This window comes from Peromyscus maniculatus, chromosome 2, assembly GCF_049852395.1.
Source record: "Peromyscus maniculatus bairdii isolate BWxNUB_F1_BW_parent chromosome 2, HU_Pman_BW_mat_3.1, whole genome shotgun sequence".
NCBI lineage: Eukaryota > Metazoa > Chordata > Mammalia > Rodentia > Cricetidae > Peromyscus > Peromyscus maniculatus.
Window position 1 is genome coordinate 137,871,024 of NC_134853.1, and position 22,446 is coordinate 137,893,469.

At 41.5% G+C, this 22,446-nt stretch overlaps 2 protein-coding genes across 2 annotated transcripts; both read right to left on the bottom strand.

Annotated features, from left to right (window-relative positions):
• Window positions 1-8,755: 8,755 nt before the first annotated feature.
• Window positions 8,756-12,104, bottom strand: LOC102921037 (olfactory receptor 2A12-like). Its single transcript, XM_076563572.1, has 2 exons — window positions 12,089-12,104; window positions 8,756-9,694 (listed from the first exon to the last, which is right to left on the bottom strand). The coding sequence occupies exons 1-2, from the start codon at window positions 12,102-12,104 to the stop codon at window positions 8,766-8,768; spliced, it is 945 nt and encodes a 314-aa protein (XP_076419687.1). The 3' UTR covers window positions 8,756-8,765.
• Window positions 12,105-15,251: 3,147 nt separating this feature from the next.
• On the bottom strand, window positions 15,252-15,831 carry LOC143271687 (pterin-4-alpha-carbinolamine dehydratase 2). Its single transcript, XM_076563573.1, has one exon. It carries the CDS (start codon window positions 15,829-15,831, stop codon window positions 15,433-15,435), a length of 399 nt encoding a protein of 132 aa, XP_076419688.1. The 3' UTR covers window positions 15,252-15,432.
• Between the last annotated feature and the right edge of the window lie 6,615 nt (window positions 15,832-22,446).

Below are 22,446 nucleotides of genomic sequence, written 5' to 3' on the forward strand. Positions count from 1 at the left end.
TTTTTTAGAAAATGGTCTCTGGTGCCAATGCATTCGAGAGTGCTTCCTACTTTCTTTTCTATTAAGTTTAGTGTAACTGGATTTATGTTCAGGTCTTTGATCCACTTGGACTTGAGTTTTGTGCATGGTGACAGATATGGATCTATTTGTAATCTTTTACATATTGACATCCAGTTATGCTAGCACTATTTCTTGAAGATACTTTCTTTTTTCCATTGTATAGTTTTGGCTCCTTTGTCAAAAACCAGGTGTTCATATGTGCATGGATTAATGTCAGGGTCTTCAATTCATTTCCATTGGTCCGTATGTTGGTTTTTATACCAGTGCCAAGCTGTTTTTATTACTATAGCTCTATAGTAGAGTTTGAGGTCAGGGATGGTGATGCCTCCAAAGGTTGCTTTATCGTATAGGATTCTTTTAGCTATCCTGGGTCTTTTGTTTTTCCATATGAAGTTGAGTATTTTTCTTTCCAAGTCTGTGAAGAATTGTGTTGGGATTTTGATGGGGATTGCATTGAATCTGTAGATTGCTTTTGGTAAGATTGCCATTTTTACTATGTTAATCCTACCTATCCATGAGCATGGGAGATCCTTCCATTTTCTGATATCTTCTTCAATTTCTTTCTTTAGAGATTTAAATTTCTTATCAAAAAGGTCCTTCACTTGTTTAGTTAGTGTTATCCCAAAGTATTTTACATTATTTGTGGCTATTGTAAAGGGTGATGTTTCTCTGACTTCTTTCTCAGCCCTTTTATCATTTGTGTATAGGAGGGCTACTGATTTTTTTGAGTTGATCTTGTATCCTGCCACTTTACTGAAGGAGTTTATCAGCTGTTGAAGTTCCCTGGTAGAGGTTTTGGGGTCACTTATGTATACTATCATATCATCTGCAAATAGTGAGAGTTTGACTTCTTCCTTGCCAATTTGTATCCCTTTGATCTCCTTTTGTTGTCTTATTGCTCTTGCTAGAACTTCTAGTACTATATTGAATAAATATGGGGAGAGTGGACAGCCTTGTCTTGTTCCTGAATTTAGTGGTATCGCTTTGAGTTTCTCTCCGTTTAATTTGATGTTTGCTGTTGGCTTGCTATATATTGCCGTTATTATGTTTAGAAAGGTTCCTTGTATTTCTGATCTTTCTAAGACCTTTATCATGAAGGGGTGTTGGATTTTGTCAAAGGCTTTTTCAGCATCTAGTGAGATGATCATATGGTTTTTTTCTTTCAGTTTGTTTATATGGTGTATTACATTGACTGATTTTCGTATGTTGAACCATCCTTGCATCCCTGAGATGACTCCTACTTGGTCGTGATGGATAATTGTTTTGATGTATTCTTGGATTCAGTTTGCCAATATTTTGTTGAGTATTTTTGCATCAATGTTCATGAGGGAGATTGGTCTGTAGTTCTCTTTCTTTGTTGCATCTTTGTGTGGTTTGGGTATCAGGGTAATTGTAGCCTCATAAATAGAGTTTGGTAGTGTTCCTTCTGTTTCTATTGTGTGGAACACTTTGAAGAGTATTGGTATTAGTTCTTCTGTGAATGTCTGGTAGAATTCTGCACTGAAACCATCTGGTTCTGGGCTTTTTTTGGTTGGGAGATTTTTGATGACTGTTTGTATTTCTTTAGGGGTTATTGGTCTGTTTAAATGGTTTATCTGGTCTTGGTTTAATTTTGCTATGTGGTATTTATCCAGAAAATTGTCCATTTCTTCCTGTTTTTCCATTTTTGTGGATTACAGGTTTTTTAAGTAGATCTGATGATTCTCTGGATTTCCTCGTTGTCTGTTGTTATGTCTCCCTTTTCATTTCTGATTTTGTGAATTTGGGTGCTCTCTCTTTGCCTTTTGGTTAATTTGGCTAGGGGTTTGTCTATCTTGTTGATTTTTTTCAAAGAACCAACTCTTTGTTTCATTGATTTTTTGTATTGTTTTCTTGTTTTCTATTTTGTTGATTTCAGCCCTCAATTTGATTATTTCCTGGCATCTATTTCTCATGGATGAGTTTGTTTCTTTTTGTTCTAGAGCTTTCAGTTGTGCTGTTAATTCATTGGTATGGGATTGCTCCATCTTCTTTATGTGTGCATTTAGAGCTATAAATTTTCCTCTTAGCACTGCTTTCACAGTGTCCCATAAGTTTGGGTATGTTGTACTTTCATTTGCATTGAATTATAGGAAATCTTTAATTTCTTTATTTCTTCCTTGACCCATTGATGTTTCAGGTGGGCATTATTCAGTTTCCATGAGTTTGTAGGTTTTCTATAATTTTTGTTGTTGTTGAGGTCTAACTTTAAGGCATGGTGGTCTGAAAAGATACAGGAGGTTATTCCAATTTTTTTGTATCTGTTGAGATTTGTTTTGTGTCCAAGCATGTGGTCAGTTTTTGAGAAGGTTCCATGGGGTGCTGAGAAGAAGGTATATTCTTTTGTGTTAGGATGGAATGTTCTGTAGAAATCTATTAAATCCATTTGAGTCATAACATCTGTTAGGTCCTTTATTTCTTTGTTAAGTTTCAGTCTGGTAGATCTGTCTTTTGGTGAGAGTGTTGTGTTAAAATCTCCCACTACTAATGTGTGGGGTTTGATGTGTATTTTAAACTTTAGTAGTGTTTCTCTTATGAATGTGGGTGCTTTTGTATTTGGAGCATAAATGTTTAGAATTGAGACTTCATCTTGGTGGATTTTTCCTGTGATAAATATGTAATGTCCATCCTGATCTCCTTTGATTGATTTTAGTTTGAAGTCTATCTTATTAGATATTAGGATAGCTACACCAGCTTGTTTCTTGGGTCCATTTGCTTGGAAAGCCTTTTCCCAGCCCTTTACTCGGAGGTAGTGTCTCTCTTTGAAGGTGTGTTTCTTGTATATAGCAGATGTAGCCTATTCGGTGTTCTGTAAGTTTCTTGTATCTTCATAGGTATTTCTTTCTTTAGGTTAGGAAAGTTTTCTTCTATGATTTTGTTGAATATATTTTCTTTGCCTTTGAGTTGGTATTCTTCTCCTTCTTCTATCCCTATTATTCTTAGTTTTGGTATTTTCATGGTGTCTCAAATTGTTTGGACGTTTTGTGTTACGACTTTTTTGTCTTTAGTGTTTTCTTTAACTGACCAATCTATTTTCTGTACTGTGTCTTCAGTGTCAGAGATTCTCTGTTCCATCTCTTGCAATCGGTTGGTTATGCTTGTTTCTGTAGTTCCTGTTCGTTTAATCATGATTTCTATTTCCAGCATTCCTTCAGCATGTGTTTTCTTTATTGTCTCAAATTCATTTTTCAGATCTTAGAATGTTTCTTTCATCTGTTGAATTGCTTTTTCTTGGCTTTCTATGATTTCTTCCCATTTGTTGTTCGTTTTTTCTTCCATTTCTTTAAGGGTTTTTTTTTTATTTTCTTTTTAATGGAGTTTTTCATTTCCTCTTTAAGTGGGCATAGTAATTTCACCAATATCAGCTCAGTTGGTAGACCATGAGACTCTTAATCTCAGCTTCCTGGGTTCGTGCCTCATTTTGGTTGCCAGATATTGGTGAAATTATTATGGCCACTCCACATAGTTAAAAGGAAGATTTATTTAGTGGGTAACTTACAAAAAAGGGAAAGGTAGGTGGTGGGGTCTGGGGAAGGTGTATATAAGTCCAGTGGTGTTCTCTGGAGCTTTGCTCGGTCAGCTTCCACCGTTGAGGGTCCAGGAACAAAGAGTGTGCTGGCCCACCTAGATCTCGGTTCTCCCGGCACCTCCCTTGGCCCTGGAGTGTAGTTGTGACAGTTGCTGAAGCCTCAATGGGGGTTTGAATTTCCAGATCAAAGCTGGAATGGCTACCCACTACAAATATTACTTTAAGGTTTATTGATTACCTAGGTTCCAAGGTGGCTTTGTTATGTCCAGCGTGGGATATCAGGGAAAACAATCTACATACACTATATTCTTATGTCTGTTAACTTTATTCCTCTAAGACAAAATTACATCAATTCAGCTATAGTTCCACCAAGTATTCAAGAGAGGAATAACTCTAGACATTACAAGCTCTATATCCATCTACTTTATTTCTCTGGAATGAAATCTTGTCTCCATAACTACAGTTCTTTCTAGTTCCCTAGCTCATAGTCCAGCTAACGACTAACTCCTATGCTTTCAACCTCATCTTCATCCTCTGTATCCTCTTTCTCCATCTCTGCTACTCTCTACTCCTGGCACTCAGAAAACTCTACTCAAGATCTATTTACCCCCTATGGAACTTCTGTCATCCTCTTCTCTCTCCCCATGCTGTTCTCTCTCTGTCTACAGAAAATACCTGCCTTTTCTTTCCCTGGGCACCTTGTTCCCTGCCTCTTCAGGAATGTTGTTTTACCTCTCACCTTGATATGTAAAAACCTCCTTTGTTTTTAGTCAAAGTGCTCTAGAGAACCACTAGGCCTCCTCAAGGGAGGGGATAGTCTGAGCTTCATTAGCACAGGGTTTGTCTCCTGCCAGCTTGTCTCCTAAGCTCAGCAGGGCAGTTAGTAACTTAGTAGGTTAAGCAGATCTGGGGAGCTGAACTGTTTACCAATAGGTCTGGGCACACAAGGATTTCATAGCAGAAGACTGCTGAAATATTAAACGCTGGGTAACACCAAATATTTTAAAATAAATGGCTTTGCCTTTTGACAGACCCTTGGCCAAAGTTCAGCTTTAATACACAGCTGGATCTCTATGATATATTCTTACAGCCTGCAAGAAAGGTTGTTACTGTTGTTTATGTTTCATTCGTTTAACTCTGTGAAACTGTGTTACTGTGCCTGTCTAAAGCACCTGATGGTCTAATAAAGAGCTGAATAGCCAATAGCAAGGCAGGAGAAAGAAATAGATGGGACTGGCAGACAGAGGATAAATAGAAGGAGAAATCTGGGAGAATAAGAAGAAGGAGAGAGAAAAGGAGGAGAAAAATCTAGTGGGCGACCCATCCAGCCACACAGTGAAAGTAAGATATACAGAAGTAAGAAAAGGAAAAAGCCCAGAGCCAAAAGGGAAATGGGATAATTTAAGTTAAGAAAAGTTGGCTAGAAATAAGCCAAGCTAAGGCCTGGCTTTTATAAGTAGTAACAAGACTCTGTGTATTTATTTGAAAGCTGGGTAGAGGGCCCTCAGAGACCAAAGAACAAAGAGCCAAAAGAAAAGAGCAAAAACAAGCAACTACAGTTTTTGTCATTTGATGGGTTGTGGATGTTAATCATTGTTTAGGTGAGTTGGTTGCAAGTTATTGTTGGTCATGGTTAGGATAAAAACTAAAAAACCACAATTAGATTCAGGGATCTCCTTCTGAAAAGATAAAAAAGGGGGACATAGGAATGGTAGAATAAAAAGGTAGATTACTGAATCTACTTTTAAACTAGAAAGCAACTATTAATCACAGATATTTTACATTGGTATGGATTTTTGTATATTGATGTAATTTAAAGTTAGAACATACTGCATATATGTTTCTACTCTTGTTTAAGAGATTTTTGTATATTAAAACAAATTTCAGGTTATTTTGTTTTAACATACTGTATGTATCTACCATTGTTTAAGGTATTGTACCTATGCAGCTCATTAAAAAATGTAATGTATAGTTCAAAACCTTGAATGTTATAACAAACTATTTAAGATACTAATTAAATACAGGTTAGTGGTTACTATCTATAACAATCAAACTTATAGTCATGTTAGGTATGTTTTCAGGGTCAAACAGAGATATATTTTAGATAGGTAAGTGGTCTTCAAACACTTCAAAGACCTACTTAATTTGGCATTTCAGATGTTTTCATAGCATAAGGCTTTTTATAACAAGGAGATATGTCTGCTCCTGGCAGCACCAATCTACTTCAAAAAGGATAATGGGCATTGAAGAACCTCCATATGGATTTTGCTTTCATTGTGGCAAATTTAGCTACTCAGCAAGAAACTTTCCTTGCCTCAATTGCTCAGAGTATGCTGTCCAAATTGGACAAGCAGGACACAAAAGAACGTGACTGACAAACTTTGCCAAGACAAGGTAGGATAGTCCTTCAAAACTTCCTGCTTCACAAAAAAGTTTGTCAGATAGTCTAGGCCTGTAGGCCAAAAATGGATGCCCCAAGGTTGCAGAGGAACCTTGGGTGACTCTCCAGACAGCCAGTGGTCCATGTCATTTCTATAGTTTTAGATATTGTTTGTTCTTCATTTTCTGATTATCAGATAAAATTTTATCTCCCTTGTGTCTCTGATGAGGGTTGAAGACTAGATAGTTACACCTTTGTATTACTAGGTAGTTATACCTATGGTTCCTTTGTTACTATATTCAGAAAAGAAACTTGCAAAAGAGATGCAAAGTTTATGAGGTTGAGAGACTTAAAAGCTCATGTTGTTTTTCTAAGAAAATGGTTTAAGGTCTAAAAAGATATTTTTAGGTAATTCATTATGATAGAAAGTAGTTTAGGTATAAGACTTTGGACTCGTCAAGATAGGATAGATAATGTCTCTGAATTTGCCAAATACTAATGGACTGGACATTGTAAATGTAATTTCATTTAACAATTGTTCTTATTCTATAAAGTTTTATTGTGTTAGAGTTAAACCCTTTCTTTTTCATTTAGGGGGAAATATGGGATATTTGATCGCCTCATATAAAAGGTGCCTTCTGATTGGCTTAATAAAGAGCTGATTTGCCAGTAGTTTGTCAGGGGAAAATTGACAGAACTTCTGGGGAAAGAGAGGAAGTTGGGATGAATCTAGGCTTACGAGGGTGATGCCAGCAAGATGCTGAGCAAGTCTGACATACCAAATGCAAGAGAGGTAAAAACCTCACATGGCAGAGTTTACATTAATAGAATCAATTAATTTAAGCTATAAGAGCTAGTTAAGAACAAACCTAAGCTAAAGGCCAAACTTTCATAATCAGTAATAAGGCTCCATGTCATTGTTTGAGGGCTGGTGGTCCAAGAGAGTCTGAAGAGAAGTCTGACTATGTACACAGATATCCACATAAAAAACGAATGTAAATGGGCCCTTCCCACATATCATACAAAATAATTCATTCAGAAAGGATCAAAATCTAAAAGTAACATATTTTCATGATATTGGATAAAGATATAATTTTTTTAGGTCTATTGTAAAATGACAAGAGACAAAAGTGCTTGGTCAGGTGGTGTGAAGTATGCCTTTAAATCTAGCACTACTAGGTCAGAGATTGGAGGATCTCTGCATTTGATGCCAGCCTGCTCTTCAGTGAGTTCCAGAAGAGATTGGGCTACCTAAGTAAAATCCATCTATATTTTTTTTAAAAGTATATGAATTATATTATATCAAAGTAAAAACTTTTATAACACAAAGGACATCATCAAAGAAGCAAAAATTCTCCTCTGTATGGTGTCCCATCCTATAATCACAGCACTGCAGAGGAGAATAAAGAAAGACTGAAAGTTAAAGGCTATCTTCAGGAATATGAAAAGTTCCTGGATAGTCTAGGAAATGGGAGATTTCTCAAAAAAAAACAAATGTATAAGCCGGGCGATGGTGGCTGATGCCTTTAATCCCAGCACTCGGGAGGCAGAGCCAGGCAGATCTCTGTGAGTTCAAGGCCAGCCTGGGCTACAGAGTGAACTCCAGGGAAGGCGCAAAGCTACGCAGAGAAACCCTGTCTTGAAAAACCAATATATATGTGTGTGTGTGTGTGTGTGTGTGTGTGTGTGTGTGTGTGTGTGTGTGTATAATAGTAATGAGGATAAACTATTAAAAACATATGTGACGCCAGAATAAAACTGGAGGGCCTGAGTCTCCCCTAGGAAAGAATAATTCAGGCACTAAATGAGAGAGGAATCTGCTGATTGGTCAGGTAAGAGCTACTCTGGAGATGAGAGGTAATCCATACCCACCACCAGGAAAGGGTAGAAAGGAACCAGCTGTCATAGTCAACAGTTGGACATGCCCTTGGCTTCTGCCTGTGAGGAGAAAAGTTGGGAAGTCTCTTAGAAGAACCCAGCTTTCTTCATTCTAGAGTGGTCTTTTGACAGATGAGGTCATCATGTTTCCCCATAGACCACACTGAATTCATGTGTGTAGTTTGTTCTCTGAGTTATATTACTGCTGTTCCACAATCTATCACCTTACTTCTGTCATGAAAATACACACTGTGTTAGCATATAGGTCTCAGCCTTCTGCTGTCTCTACTGTCATGTTATCCACAGTTTGCATGTTTTGGGTTGGTTTATAGGTATGCTGTTATTTTCTAAAATATTCCTGGCTACATAATGAATACTACTTGCTGTCTTCTAAGTAGAGCAGCCAACATATCAGACCACGGCCACAGAACTTGAATTACTTCTGTCTAGACAAAAAACTTTCCACCTGCTGCTGTCAGGCTGGACCATACTACATGCTTTGGCCAAAAGAATATGTGGACAGAGAAGCAGGTCACTCTTGGGAGCTGAGTCATTGTGAGTTTGTCCACGGTTCCTCTCCTTCTGTTCTAGGGTGATCATGTTGGATATAACATTCCTACTTCAGGATGGATGTGAGAGGTCAGAATGTCATTCCCAACCTACAGCTAAGATAGAGCAAAAAATGGTTCTTTGCAGCAATGATCGAGTAAGATTACTGAGGTTTTGGAATTGTACCTTAGTGTAGCCTGTCAATCAAGATAGCCACCTTGGTTTCAGAGTGGATTGACCTAGTTATCAAGTGCTATGTTGGTCAAATGCATAGAACAGCTAATTAAATAAAGATGTTGTCCCTTTACCAAAAAGGGATAATCACTCCAACTTCCCCTGGATTGAGGTTAACTAATCTACCCTAACGTGCCCCATCACCTTGAGAAATGCCCTCTTGATGTCTTTGTTTCTCAGACTGTAGACCACGGGGTTGAGCAAGGCTGTAAAGGCATTGTAAAAGAGTGAGACCTGCTTGTCTCGCTCAGGGGAGTAGCTGGAGTTGGGCCTAATGTAGATGTAAGTGGCTGGAACATAGAAGAGTGTGACCACAGTCAGGTGGGAGGCACAGGTAGAAAAAGCCTTACAACGGCCCTGGGTGGACTTGATCTTCATAATTGCCATGGCAATATGAACATAGGAGGCCACAATGAGGGAAATTGGAATAATACCCATAAAAACAGTCAAGAGCTGGTCTACCATCTCGATGATATGGGTATCCATACAAGCCAGGCTGCGCACTGCAGGGCCTTCACAGAAGTAGTGGTTGACCTTGTTGGGCCCACAATATGGCAGACTCATGGTGAAGAAAGTATGTAAAAAAGCAGAAAGAAAACCACAGACCCATGTCCCAGCTGCCAACTGTATGCACAGTCCCCAGTTGAGGATGACAGTATAACGCAGTGGGTAGCAAATGGCCACATATCTGTCATAAGCCATGACAACAAAGAAGATGCACTCAGTTATACCCAGAGCACCAAACACAAACATCTGCAGCCAGCAGCCAGCAAAGGAGATGGTCTGGGATTGAGCAAGAAGATGCACCAACATCTGGGGCATGGTGGTGGTGACATAGCACATATCCAACAGGGCAAGTATACAGAGGAAGAAGTACATGGGAGTGTGCAGCTGTGTGTCCAGGCAGATCAGCATGATGATGAGCCCATTGCCCAGGACTGAGCTCAGGTAGATGAGAAGGAACATAATGAAGAGGATGCTGTTGGTTGTGGGGTCACTGGAGAAGCCAAGCAGGATAAATTCAGAAACCCAGCTTTGGTTCTGCCCTGGAATCATCCACATGGTGGGGCCTGTAAGAGAATCACATTCATCTATGTATCATCTGACACATGGCATCTATAAATGCAGAAAGGGAAGATACAGGCTGGTGAGATTGTTCTGAGTGTAAGAGCACTGACTGCTATTACAGGGAAGCAGCTAGTTCAGAGTTGCCTGTGCCTCCAGTTCCAGGGGATCTGACCCTTTCCTCTCATCTCCACAGGCAAGAGATAGACATGGTGCACAAACATGTATGTAGGCAAAAACTTATACACATCAAATTAAAAAAAAATAATACTTTTTAATTAAAAAAAAAGAAAGGCTGGGATGTGGGTTCTGAGCACACTGTTCAGTTTCCATGTGTACTTCTCAAGTTACTGAATCCCAGTCTCTTCATCTATCAAGTGAGGCTGATGACACCCATGTCTCAGGACTATGATGAATATCTAAAGCCTCTCTCAGAACTCCTGGAAACACCATATAACACATGACATGTTGCATGCAGTCTCACATTCTCATTCCATCCCTGGGAAGGGAGAGAAGAGATCCTCACATTAAGAGGCTCCTAGCTACACCAACTGAAATGAGAAGCTCTGGGGCCAACCGTCTCAATGATTAGGTGAGAGCAATTGAGGAATGATCCCCAATCAGTCTCTGAACACACACACACACACACACACACACACACACACACACAAACATATGCAAAATATAGTAAACATTAGGCCAGGCTGTAGTGGGGCACGCCTATAATCCCAGCACTCAGGAGGCATAGGCAGGCAGATCTTCGTGAGTTTGAGGCCAGTCTGGTCTACAGAGCAAGATCTACGAAAGGTACAATGCAACACGAGAAAATTTGTCTCAAAAAAGGAGAGAGAGAGAGAGAGAGAGAGAGAGAGAGAGAGAGAGAGAGAGAGAGAGAGAGAGAGAAAGCATTAGATGAAGACAGAATACATGTCATTCAGACACAGGCCCTCACACATACAGTCCTATGAGTAATTGATAGGGAATCACAACAGCCCCAATGGTTGGCATGTTTTGCAGACCTCCTTCTCCAAGAAATTATTCCTCGGTTTGGGGTTCCTGCTTCTCTTCAGTCTGACAATGGCCCGGAGTTCACCTCTCAGGTTTCTCAGACACTAGCTAAGGCTCTGAACATTCCTTGGCATTTTCACATCCCATACCAACCTCAATCCTCAGGAAAAATAGAGGGTACCAACCTGTCTTTAAAAACCATTCTTACTAAGATGTCACAGGAACTTCACCTTGACTGGGTAAGATTATTGCCCCTAGCTCTTCTCAGGTTCTGGGCTCTTCCTAAAAAGCCTCTTTCAATTTCTCCATTTGAACTAATGTATGGAAGGCCAGTTCTAATACCAGGTCTTTTATCCGACCCTCCAACTGTTCCAGATAGCCTGTTAACTCCCCTTTTATGTCACCTAAGGTCTATGCTATGGAGCTTTACAGACTGTTCATTACCTCAGCCATGTGACAATAATTGCCTACCTCCAGTCCACATGGGGATCAGGTTCTTCTCTTCCCTCCAGGCCAGCGCCCTTCACCCCTTCCTCCTAAGTGGCAGGGACCCTTCAATGTAATTCTTGTGACTCCTATAGCTGCTAAACTCGAGGGCTTTCCTCACAGGGTCCACCTGTCTCATCTAAAACCTTTTCTCTCACCTCCATCCCAGGAAAATCTCTCTTTATATACAGTAAAACAAGCAGGGCCTTGTACTCTCAAGCTCCAGAGGACCTCAGGAACCACTGCCTTATCACCAATTCCGAGGAATAAGGTATCACCTCTTCCTTTCCCAACTAGGGCCACACAGAGCTGGGGGCAAAAGGACCATCAGAGATATCCAGGCAGTAAGGAAAAATGTAATATAACAGTCTATCATTGTTCAATACTCAGCAACTGATCACATGCGTTTCCTAAATGCTAAACTAATGAAGGGAACAGGTGTCTTAAATAAATTACCTCTAATAAAGCTTGTCTCAGGTAAAAATTAAGTAGAGTACTAAGGCCAGATCTACCTCAGATAAATGTCAACTCCAAAAAAAAGTAATAATGAATCTTTTTTCTCTAAGCTTTTTCTCTGTCACCAGTATCTTGTCAGACAAGAGGCTCCCAGCCACACCACAAAGGATGGACAGCTGCAGAACAAGGGGCTGGCAGAACTTCATTCCAGGACTCCCATCATCATCCCAGGACTTCAGAAGCCACCTTCTCCTTTTCCCCAAGAGCCAACCAACGCCCATCATTCAGCCAGAAGCAGTGTTTGAGAGAACCAACACCCTATCCCCACTCATCTGCTATTTAAAACAAACAAACAAACAAACAAACAACAAACAAACAAACAAACAAACAAACAAGAGTCCGGGATGATAGGGATTCACAACAGCACCCATGGTTGTTCATGTTTGCACATGCCCGGTGGACCTAGTGACTTCTGCCTAGCCATTTCCAGGTCAAAACATTTCGCGGGACCAGGACCCCATGGCTTTTCGTGGTTGCATAAAGCACACAGCCCAACCATGTGATCTACGCGCATGTGTGGAATAGCCACATGGGCCTGTGTGTGCAGGTGTGGCCAGCCTTTATAAGCCTGTGCCATGTTTCCAACTCCATCTTTATTCACATGTCTTTTCACAGGCCTGTCACATCTGTCTCTCTTTCCTATCTCAATAAAATTCTTGTTAGTGGATTCTGTCATGTTTCATGACATTTCCTCGCAGGGTAAGAGCGCTGCCAAATAACTAACAGTAATGACAGAGGTTCACGTGTGCAATGCACTGGAGACACTGGAGTCTTCCCAGGGAAGGCTGATGAACCATGTGGAAAAGGGAGCAGCAACATCATTTCTTCCCTGTTTACTCCTACCTCCCTCTGCACACAGATGATCAATTCTGGGTGTACTGAGGGCTTGAGTTTAATCTAAAGCAATCAATTTTGAAATCAAATTGATAAATATATTTATCATTTTAAGGGAAACAAAGGTAAGACTTCTTTAAAAGAGCACTTTCCTTGGAGGGAAAGATAATAATCTAGCATAAGCAAAGTGAGTACTCAAAATATTTATTCAAAGGATTAGAAAAGCACAAACATAACAACAGATGCTCCAATGGAACAGTGAACAATATTTAAAGGGCATTACACAAGGCAGCTGTCTAGTGAGCACTGATGAGGCTCAGGTCCTCAGCACCATTTCTCATCTGGAAATTGCTGGAGAACACCACAGTGCTAACGCCCAACCTCCTCTTCTCCATCTCACATCCCCACACACCTACCAGCATGGCTACAGTCACAGAGATCTAGTGTTGACGAGAGTAACTGGATCTGATGGGAGAGTAAATTAAAATGATCCCCTTAGTGTGTGCCTGGCTGTGTTCCCTAACGTTGAACACACTTAAGGCATTGCCCAGCAATACATATGTTAACTACAGTTCTGAATCAATGTGTAAAACACAAAGGCACATAGAAACACATGCTCAGGGAAAGACATGTAAAGGAAATTTCCAACCACTATTCACAAAAGTCCAAACTAAGACACCACTCATGCGCTAACCAGCAAGACAATGGTTAAGGTGGGAATTGCTTTTCATGGCAGTAGAAATATGAAAGAGACTTCTAGACATCCTCAGTCTTCTCTTCCCCTGTTTTCATTCCCTCTCCTGACCACTCTACTGCTCATGACCCTGCCCTCTGTCCTTCCTTTCAGCCCAGGTCAGGAGCCCATCATCTCTGCCAGCAGTTCTGCATCAGCATCTCCACCTACTATGGTGGTATTTTATTTGTACTGAAATGTGATTTTAATTGTATGATAATAAAGTTGCCTGGGGTCAGAGCTATTAGAGCCATAGCAAGAGCGAGGCGGTGGTGGTACACGCCTTTAATATCAGCACTTGGTAGGCAGAGCTAGGTAAGTCTCTGTGTGTTCACGGATACAGCCAGCATTGGAGACATATGCCTTTAAACCTGGATGGCTGTACTTACAGGCAGTGATGAATCAGTCATGTGTTTGGGTTTACAACCAATGAGAAGGCAGAACAGAAAGACTATCTAAAGACAAACACACAGGAAGTAGGTCTCTTTCAGAGAGGTAGAGGCACCACAGGAGGAAGGGTAAGATTTTAGCTCTGAGCTCTGACCTCTTGGCTTTCTCTTTTACATAGGTTCTGTGTTTCTTATTTAATAAGATGGTTGGTTACATCTACATTTGGTGCCCAAACTGTTGGCAGGAGTTTCCACCTAAAACCTGAGAAAAGATTCTAAAACGGAGCTAAAAACAGCTTCCTAATTGTCTCTTTCAAATGAGCGGCAGTTGCTGGTTTGAGCTACTGGTGCATTCCTAGCGTGTGTGCTCAATCTGCCTTATGGCAGGAATGAGGCCCCTGCAAGCTGCATGGTGGATTTAGCCTTTGCTAGTAAAAAAAAAAAAAAAAAAAAAAAAAAAAAAAAAAAGAGGATTCTGGGCTACACGCTGCTTGGATAAAAGCATAGACCCACGATAGCTCCCAGAGCTGACGTTAAACTACCACTGCCATGTTGGGAAGCTGAGGTGGGCGGAGCCAGGAGCCATAGTGCTGTTTAGGCTTACAAATGCTGCAGTTTAAAGCAATAGATTCACAATAAGACAGATTCAGATGGAATAAGACTTTAAATGCTTTACAATGTGTGTAAAAACGTACATAGGCTTGGAAGAGAGAGGAAAAGGAACATAGACAGTTATATAAAGAAATAGAAAGTTTTAAAAAAATAAAGTCTTTATAGAGAAAGTAAAAGTAATATAAAAAAAATAAGCTATGTAAAGATGGATATCACACAGAGAGTCTGGATTATATTGTCTTTGAGATTTTTAACTGCAGAAAAACATTTGATCGTAAAAGATGTTGAGTTAAACCAATATGTATATATTAAAGATTCCTTGAATTCAAAATTTGGATATAAGGATGTGTTACTTTGGAAAGGAGACTCTGCTTTTGTTTTCACAGAAAGCAAGAGGCTATGGATTTGTTCCAGATTAAGATACATCAGGTTTGACCAGCCAAGACCCCCTGAAAGGTCTCCGATGACACCATGGCCCAGATGATCCAACATCCAGAACGGACTGAAGGCAATTGGCTCAGACAATACAGCCTCATGGACTATTCTATAATGCTAAAATTTTCTTTGTATTCCCATAAGATACAGCACCCCCCTCCAGCAGGGAGTAGTAAGAAAAGCTACACCCAAATTCCCAAATTATATGTAATTTTACTTTGTTAAGGTTAAAACCTTCTTTTTGAAAAAAAAAAAAAAAGGCGGGGCAGTGCTGTGGATGTTCTATATGTCCTGTGGGAGCCTGTTTTGGGAATCCTTGTACCTTTACCCAGCAGGTCCGAATAGAGGATGATTAGGACCACGGGCCTGAGTGCAGATGTCTGAGATGGTCTGCACTTGGCTGTGCTGTGGGATGGTCTGTATGTCAAGTTGCTCTGATTGGTCAATAAATAAAACCTGACTGGCCGTGGCTAGGCAGGAAGTATAGGCAGGACTAACAGAAAGGAGAAATTTTTTTTTTTTTTTTTTTTTTTTTTTTTTTTTTTTTTTTTTCAGGTTCAAATCATTCTGTATTTAAGCACCAACTATACAAAAATGTATGTATGTAAAAACAAACTAATTTATGACTTAATTTATTCACATAAATGGCCTTCAAAAACACTGCAGACAGTCCAGGTGTTAGATCTTTACGTGCGTTTCAAAGAGATCACAGAGAAGCAGCAGCATTTTCAATGAACTGGGCCAGCTTCACGTCCCGTTTGGTCAAACCTCCACAGTCATGTGAGGTGAGAGTTATCTGGACCTTGTTGTACACGTTGAACCATTCTGGGTGATGATTCATCTTCTCTGCTTGTAGGGCAACCCTGGACATAAAGCCAAAGGCCTGATTAAAATTTTTGAAGATGAACTCTTTGTAGATGGCATCTCTCTCACTTAATTCCGACCATCCTGCTGCTTTCAAGCCAGGAATGAGTTGGTTCCTCTCCTCGGCTGTCAGCCACTGTGCACCTGAAGACATGGCCGCCCGGCTCGCACCCCGGCCGCGCAGCGCCGCCAACCCCCGGAGGACGCCGCTCGCTCCCGCCGCCGCCGCCACCGCCGCCATGGCCCCCCAGAAAGGAGAAATTAAAGAACAGGAAGGCAGAAGGAGTCACTGCCAGCCATCACTCTGACAAACAGCATGAAAAGATGCTGGTAAGCCACAAGCCACATGACAGGGTATAGATTTGTGGGAATGGATTAATTTAAGCTATAAGAACAGTTAGCAAGAAGCCTGCCACAGCCATACAGTTTGTAACCAATAGAAATCTCTGTGTTTACTTGGTTGGGTCTGAGCGGCTGTGGGACTGGCGGGTAACAAAGATTTGTCCTGACTGTGGGCAAGGCAGGAGAACTCTAGCTACAACCTACCCTTTGCCTCTGTTTTTCTCCTCAATACTGTCTTTTCTTTTTTTTTTTTTAATTTTAAAAAATTATTTTCATATAATATAAGTTGAGCATGTCTCTCCTTTCCCCAACTTCTCCCAGACCCTCTCCACTCAATCTCATGCTCTTTTCCCTCCCACACTTTCTTTCAAGACAAAACAAAGCAAAACAAGCTACAGAAACAACAACAACAACAACAAACCTAAGAGAAAGAAATCAAACAAACAAAAAATACCAAACCAAAACCAAATCCATGGAGAAAGTCTCCTGTTGGCCAACTGCTTTCGAGCATGTGGCCAGCCATAGAATGTACCTGATATGTGCAGTGACACTCTATTGAAGAAAACTGTTTTTCCCTTTCCTGATCGGGATCAATTGGAAATAAGTTCTTGTTTAGGGGCAGGACTTTGTGTCCACTTCCCTTTCTCAGTACTGGGCATTTGTCTTCCTCAACATGTTCTTCATGTGAGCCCTGTAGTGGTTTTTTCAAAGTCTTCATATTGTTCCTACTGGTCCCTGCTGAAAGCCTTCTAAGAGCTCCCAAACCCTGTCATTTGAGGCCGGTTCACAGGTCATTCCTAAATCTCCTGCTCTGTGGAGTCTAAGCCTCAGCACACAGCTGTCTCTTCCATCTCCTCTCTCTATGAACAAAATTCCCATCCTTACTCCCAGGATTCTGCATGCCTCTGACTCTCTCATATTAGGAAATTCCTACCTTCTCATCATGGAGGGGGACCACCATGCTCACTGTGGTGCCCAATGGTGGTCACAGCAGGACTCAGACAGACCAGGAAGCCTTCCCTGTTGTGCTACAACCTCCCTCCCCAACACTTGTAGGATACACCCTGCATTTTTTGTTCACTGACTGGCTGCAATTGGAAGAATCCTAGGAGGGTCTGATATCAATTTTGATACCAAAAACACTTGGGCAAACCCTTTGTTTCTCTCTTGTTAACTGAAACCCCACACAACTAAGGAAGAGTTATCTCTGAAGGAATATGGCTGTATGGGAGACTTTCTAACCTTTGTAATAATAAAAAAGAACTAATATTGGCTCAATTGTACATTCAAGCTATTGTTGCACTAACTTTAGTTTAACGTCACAAAAGTTCACTGAAGGAAGTATTCTTACCTGTGTGTTACAGGTGAACACCTAAGGCCTGGAGAGGGAAGTTTGTTTCAGATTGAAAGCTCAGCATGGGAGAAGTGGGGTTGAGAGGTGTGTCCTCAGAGCTGGGCTCTCAGTCACCTTCTCTGCTTCTGGCACACAGGCTCTGAGTGGGGAGGTGAGGAAGGCAAAGTCTACACATTGTCCATGTAGTTGAGTTTATTGAGACTCAGCACAGGCCAGAGCCCTCCTAGGAGAGAGTTGGAAGACTAGCTACAGACCAGCTCTCCTGATGACATTTCCCCTCACGTCTGAATGTGGGAGACCCTGAGATATACTGAAAGTAGAAGGATGCAAGGATAGAGGATTTAGGGGTGATTTCTACCGCATGGGGACAATATTTAGTCACCACAGCCTCTTATTTCTCCCAGCCCAGTGGTCTCTGACTTTGCTTACAGTGTCCCACCAGACCTGCTTGCCCAACTCTGTAAGCCCAACATCACAAACACAGACATCAGGACTGAGTTCCAAGCCAGAAAAGACTACACGTGGGAGTCCAACCTAGGAAGCAGGCACCTGGAAGGTTGAGGATGAGGAGTCCTAGGAAATACTCAGCTGTATAGTGAGTTTAAAGCCAAACTAGGCTACAACAGACGTACACCCCCATAGGAAAAAATCAAAAACAAATCCTTGATTGTTCTGCTCAGAAAGTGCATCAAGCTGTGTCCTGATGGGGTGGGAAGACTCCTTCAAAGACATTAACTGCTCTCTCAGGGATATGGATTTTTGCTTCACATGAGACTTTTCAACTAAGGACTTCAAATCCTTTATTTTTAAACATGTTAGAAAGAATCAAACTCTCCATATATATTTATTAAATTAATAAATAGAGAAAGGAAAAGGAGTTGAGAAGAAAAGAAAAAAGAGCAGGTGATGAGGGAAGAGATCTGTGGAATCTGAGTTGTAACACAAAGGACCTGAGATGGAGGGCTTGACTAATTATTATATCTAGACCCTTTTTCATGAACCTCTCCCACAAGCCAAGCACCAGTGACCATCTTCCTACCTGTAAATCAGGGAATGTGTCACTGAGTGGCTATTATGAGGAAGTCCCATAAAGTAATTGAGTCCAGGGAGTTGGGATTCTAGGCAGCTCAATCTCCAGAAAAATTCCAAGGTGCTGTAGAGTTTGAGGGACTGAATATCTTGCTTCCTCTGCAAGTAGCCCAGCCCTGACTCCTGAAGATGGCATCTATTAAAGCCTGCTTAACAAAGACAAGCTCAGACATCTTCACATCTTCCCATTGGGACCAAAGGCTGAGGTTTTATGGCCCTGCCTCCTCTCTGAGCCTCCCCAGGAGAGCTGGGAAAGGGCCATTTCTGTTCCCAGTAGGGATGCTAAGATGATCCCTGGATGATGTCAACAAGAGCACTTCAGTGAGACCCTTGGGGGCAGAGCAGGAGGAAACAACCCACAGGAGGAGGAGTGGTGACCTGTTCCCTTCTCTAGACTAATTGGGAATAAGAGCAGCTCAGAGAAGGGGAGGTGGGACCTGGTCACCTGAGACACAGGTCAGGGACTTGAGTTCTCATTCTGATTCCTCCTTTACAGCCCAAACCCTGAGCCCTGACACTCATGAGACCATGTTTGAGTTCACACTCCTCTTCCTTCCTCAAGTACCTTGGGGTAGATCTCAGTCCTCTCTTCACTACAGTGTAACACCTGAACATGTTAGGTCTTGTGGAGTAATCTTTTTGTACACTGTGAAGATGTGTCACTCAAACTGAGGTAATGAAAAGCTGAATGGCCATAGCCAGATAGAATATTTTAGGGTAGAGAGGGCACTAGGAAGGAGAAGGATGGAGATGCCAAGAGGTGGAGAACAAGCAAAACATGCGGGAGGGGAGGTAACTGCTAGGACTCACTTGGCAGCATGTAGGTGAAGAGACATGGGTTAATTTAAGGTATAAGGGCTAGGTAGAAACAAGCCTAAGCCTAGGTATTGGCCAAGCTTTCATCATTAATAAAGAGCCTCGGAACCGTGACTTGGGAGCTGGCTGGCAGGACCGAGAAAGAGTTGCAACCGTTACCCGGACACTCTGGAGCTAAGGAAGAGTCAACAACGATGGGGGCTGGGAGGCGGCTGTGAGGAAAAGGGGGTTTGCTGCTCTTGAGGAAGACCCAGTTTGGTTCCCAGTTTGGCAGCTCACAACCATCTCTATCTCCAGTTCTAGAGGATCTGGTGACCTCTGCTGGCCTCCCCAGGAACAAGGCATGCATGTGTTATATATATGCAAAATGTTGATGCACATAAAAAAACAAACAAAAAGAGTCAAGCACTACATACCAACATGGAAGTCAGCAGTGACATCTCATGACAGTAGAGTGAGAAAACTCTCTGAGGGGCTCATGTCTCTTGGATACATATTAGACTTTGGGTCCAAATATCAAGCTCTGGGTGTGCTCTCTTGAGCTTGCTGTATTTCTGCCTCAGTTGCCTCTTCTGTAGAAATCCAATAGGAATCTCTTCCCTTCTAGGCTGGCTAGAGGATAAATGTGACAATGTCAGCACCCTGACACAAGTTCTGGCCAGTGTTCCATGATCTCGAATCTTCATCCCCTTCCTTCTGTCTATGTCTTAGTTTCCAAATGATTCAAAGGAGAAGACGAGACTATAAAGTCTTCCTGCAGAGAGTGATTGATGATAAGGGGTTGGAGTCTGTGAGCTGCTCCTTCAACACAGCCAACAGTAACAGTTCATTATAAAATGACAACTAAATAAATTGTAGGGAAACAAAGGCAGAGTGTCTAGGAATGTGGCTCAGCTGTATAGCACCCGAGTAAATAGAATGCTCGAGGCTAGAGTTTGAGTCACAGCACTAATAAAAGTGAAGCAACACAGGCTCTGAACTCTGCACAGCCTGGTGAGCACCTCATTGTCCTGTGCCCTGTGCTCCAGCAGTTGTTCACTGTGGCGCCTTTGCTGCTGGAAACAATGAGCAATGACATGTGATCTCAACTGCTGTTCAGAGGACTGTGTTGCCACCATGACACTGCCATGATGGGTGGACTTGCACCTTAGTAATTGGCCATCAGCAACAGTCAGAAGCACTTGACACAGCCCTGACCCCTGCAGTGCTGTTTCTCAGCCTTGTCCCACAGCTCTGACCCCAACTCTTCCCACTCCTGCTCTTGGTCCTCATCAGCTCTGGAGAGGCAGTGGAGTCCAGGCAGAAGTTCTTCTCCACCAGCATAGATGAGATAATTAAACAGGTTCAGAGAGAAGCAGACAGAACCCATTGAGTGTCACGTGCAGAATAACACAGTCACCCTGGCTCTGCTGGATTTAGTCTTGGATATTTTATAATAGATTTATTGGTTGGAGCTCCAGAAAGACACACACACACACACACACACACACACACACACACACACACACACACCATTTGAGTTAGACATAGATGTCAGCAACGTGGCAGAAAATAGTCACATGATAGGGACAAATCTTAGAAAAAGTGAAAAAGCCCAAAGTCCCAGAGAAGGCATCTTTGGGATCTGTCAAAAGAAAGAGACGGGGGAGACTGCATACCCTGGTTTTTTTAAATTACTGCAGCTACAAGAGATTGCCAAGCATGGTCCTGCATGCCTATTACACAGATAATGTTCAATGACCCAGAAAATCTTAGTGATTTGACAAAGGTCATCCAACTAGTGAATGGCAGAACCAAATCCAGGGCCTGGCTACTTGCCTCTGGGTTGAGGCTGAATATGCCATGTCTATCACATACTTGATTGTGTGTGAGTTCAAGCTAATGGGTGAACCTGGGCTCTAACAAAAATACTCCTGCTGTTCAGAACTGGACCTACTTCATAGTGGTCATGGGAACACCCCAGATGAAAGCATGAAGGAAAAGTTAAACTCTAGAAATTTCATTCCACACCAGAAGGCCTTACATGCCTAAAGGAGAAGATGGCGAGCTTGGAGATGGGAAAATCCAGCCAATCTACAGCTCTTACATCCAGGGACTCCTTAATTGGCCCCCAGCTTACAACGCCTCATTAATGGACCATGTGAGAAATGGCTCATTTGGTAAAATGTGTAGTTCACATGATTTTGTGGTTTTTGTATCTGGAGAAGAAAATGAAGATGACCATGACAATCAGTGAGAGGATGGCCAGGGAAAGGGTTGACAGGTATCCTCAGAGAATGTCATCCCATCCACTTAATTCTTCATATCTTGTCCTCTTGAGGACACCTTTCATGAGAATTCACATGAGACAGAATTATCTTCACATTCTTTCTGATTTCCAAGAAGGCTACTCACAGATCTTTCCACACTCATTCTATCCAATTTTACAATTCTATTCCATGGATGTTCATGACCATGTAACCGTGGGCCACAATGCACTCATCAAAACAGAATGATACCTGGAAGACATTTCTCTTTCTAAACCAAAGGAGCAATAAATGTGTGGACAGTGTTTTATCCTCTGGAAGTGTTTCTCCCAACTACTGTCTTCAGGCACGTCCTGAAACAGAACACAGTGTTCTGCTGTCCACTTTCAGGTTTGACAGCATGTCACACAGAACCATGTGTAATCAGCACGAGTTTGCTCTTCCTCCTCAACCCACCCTAGGGAACTGCCTATGGGGACCACAAGCTCAGGCTGTGAAAGGGGAGTAACCAGAGTAGACCACCTTGGCCATTTCCTCGTGTAACCTACTTGTGCCTTCATGAACTGCTAGAGATATCTGTGTGTGCACTTTGACATTTGATAATGACAGATTTGACACAACACATTGGGTGCCCAGGTAATTATGAGCATCAGTGAAAAAACAGAATATTAAATGGAAACAAAAAAGCATTTGTATCCATTAAAAATATCCATTAAATGAATAAAAATATATAAGATATATTAATAGATTATATATATCTATATGCACTGAGTTCACATGGTTATTTGAAGACAGGTGGTTTATGTATCAAAAGAACATATTAATAAGATGTCAGTACATATTAAACAGATACTCAGATTCAACAAGCCTCTATCATATTCCTAGCATAGTTCCTCTTTTGAAATTGCCAAATGGATCCTCAAGTTCAGTGGGAAGTGCAAAGGACTAGGAAGAGGCCTGTGGTGGTTTAATAAGGATGGTCTCATAGGCTCTTATATTTGAATGCTTA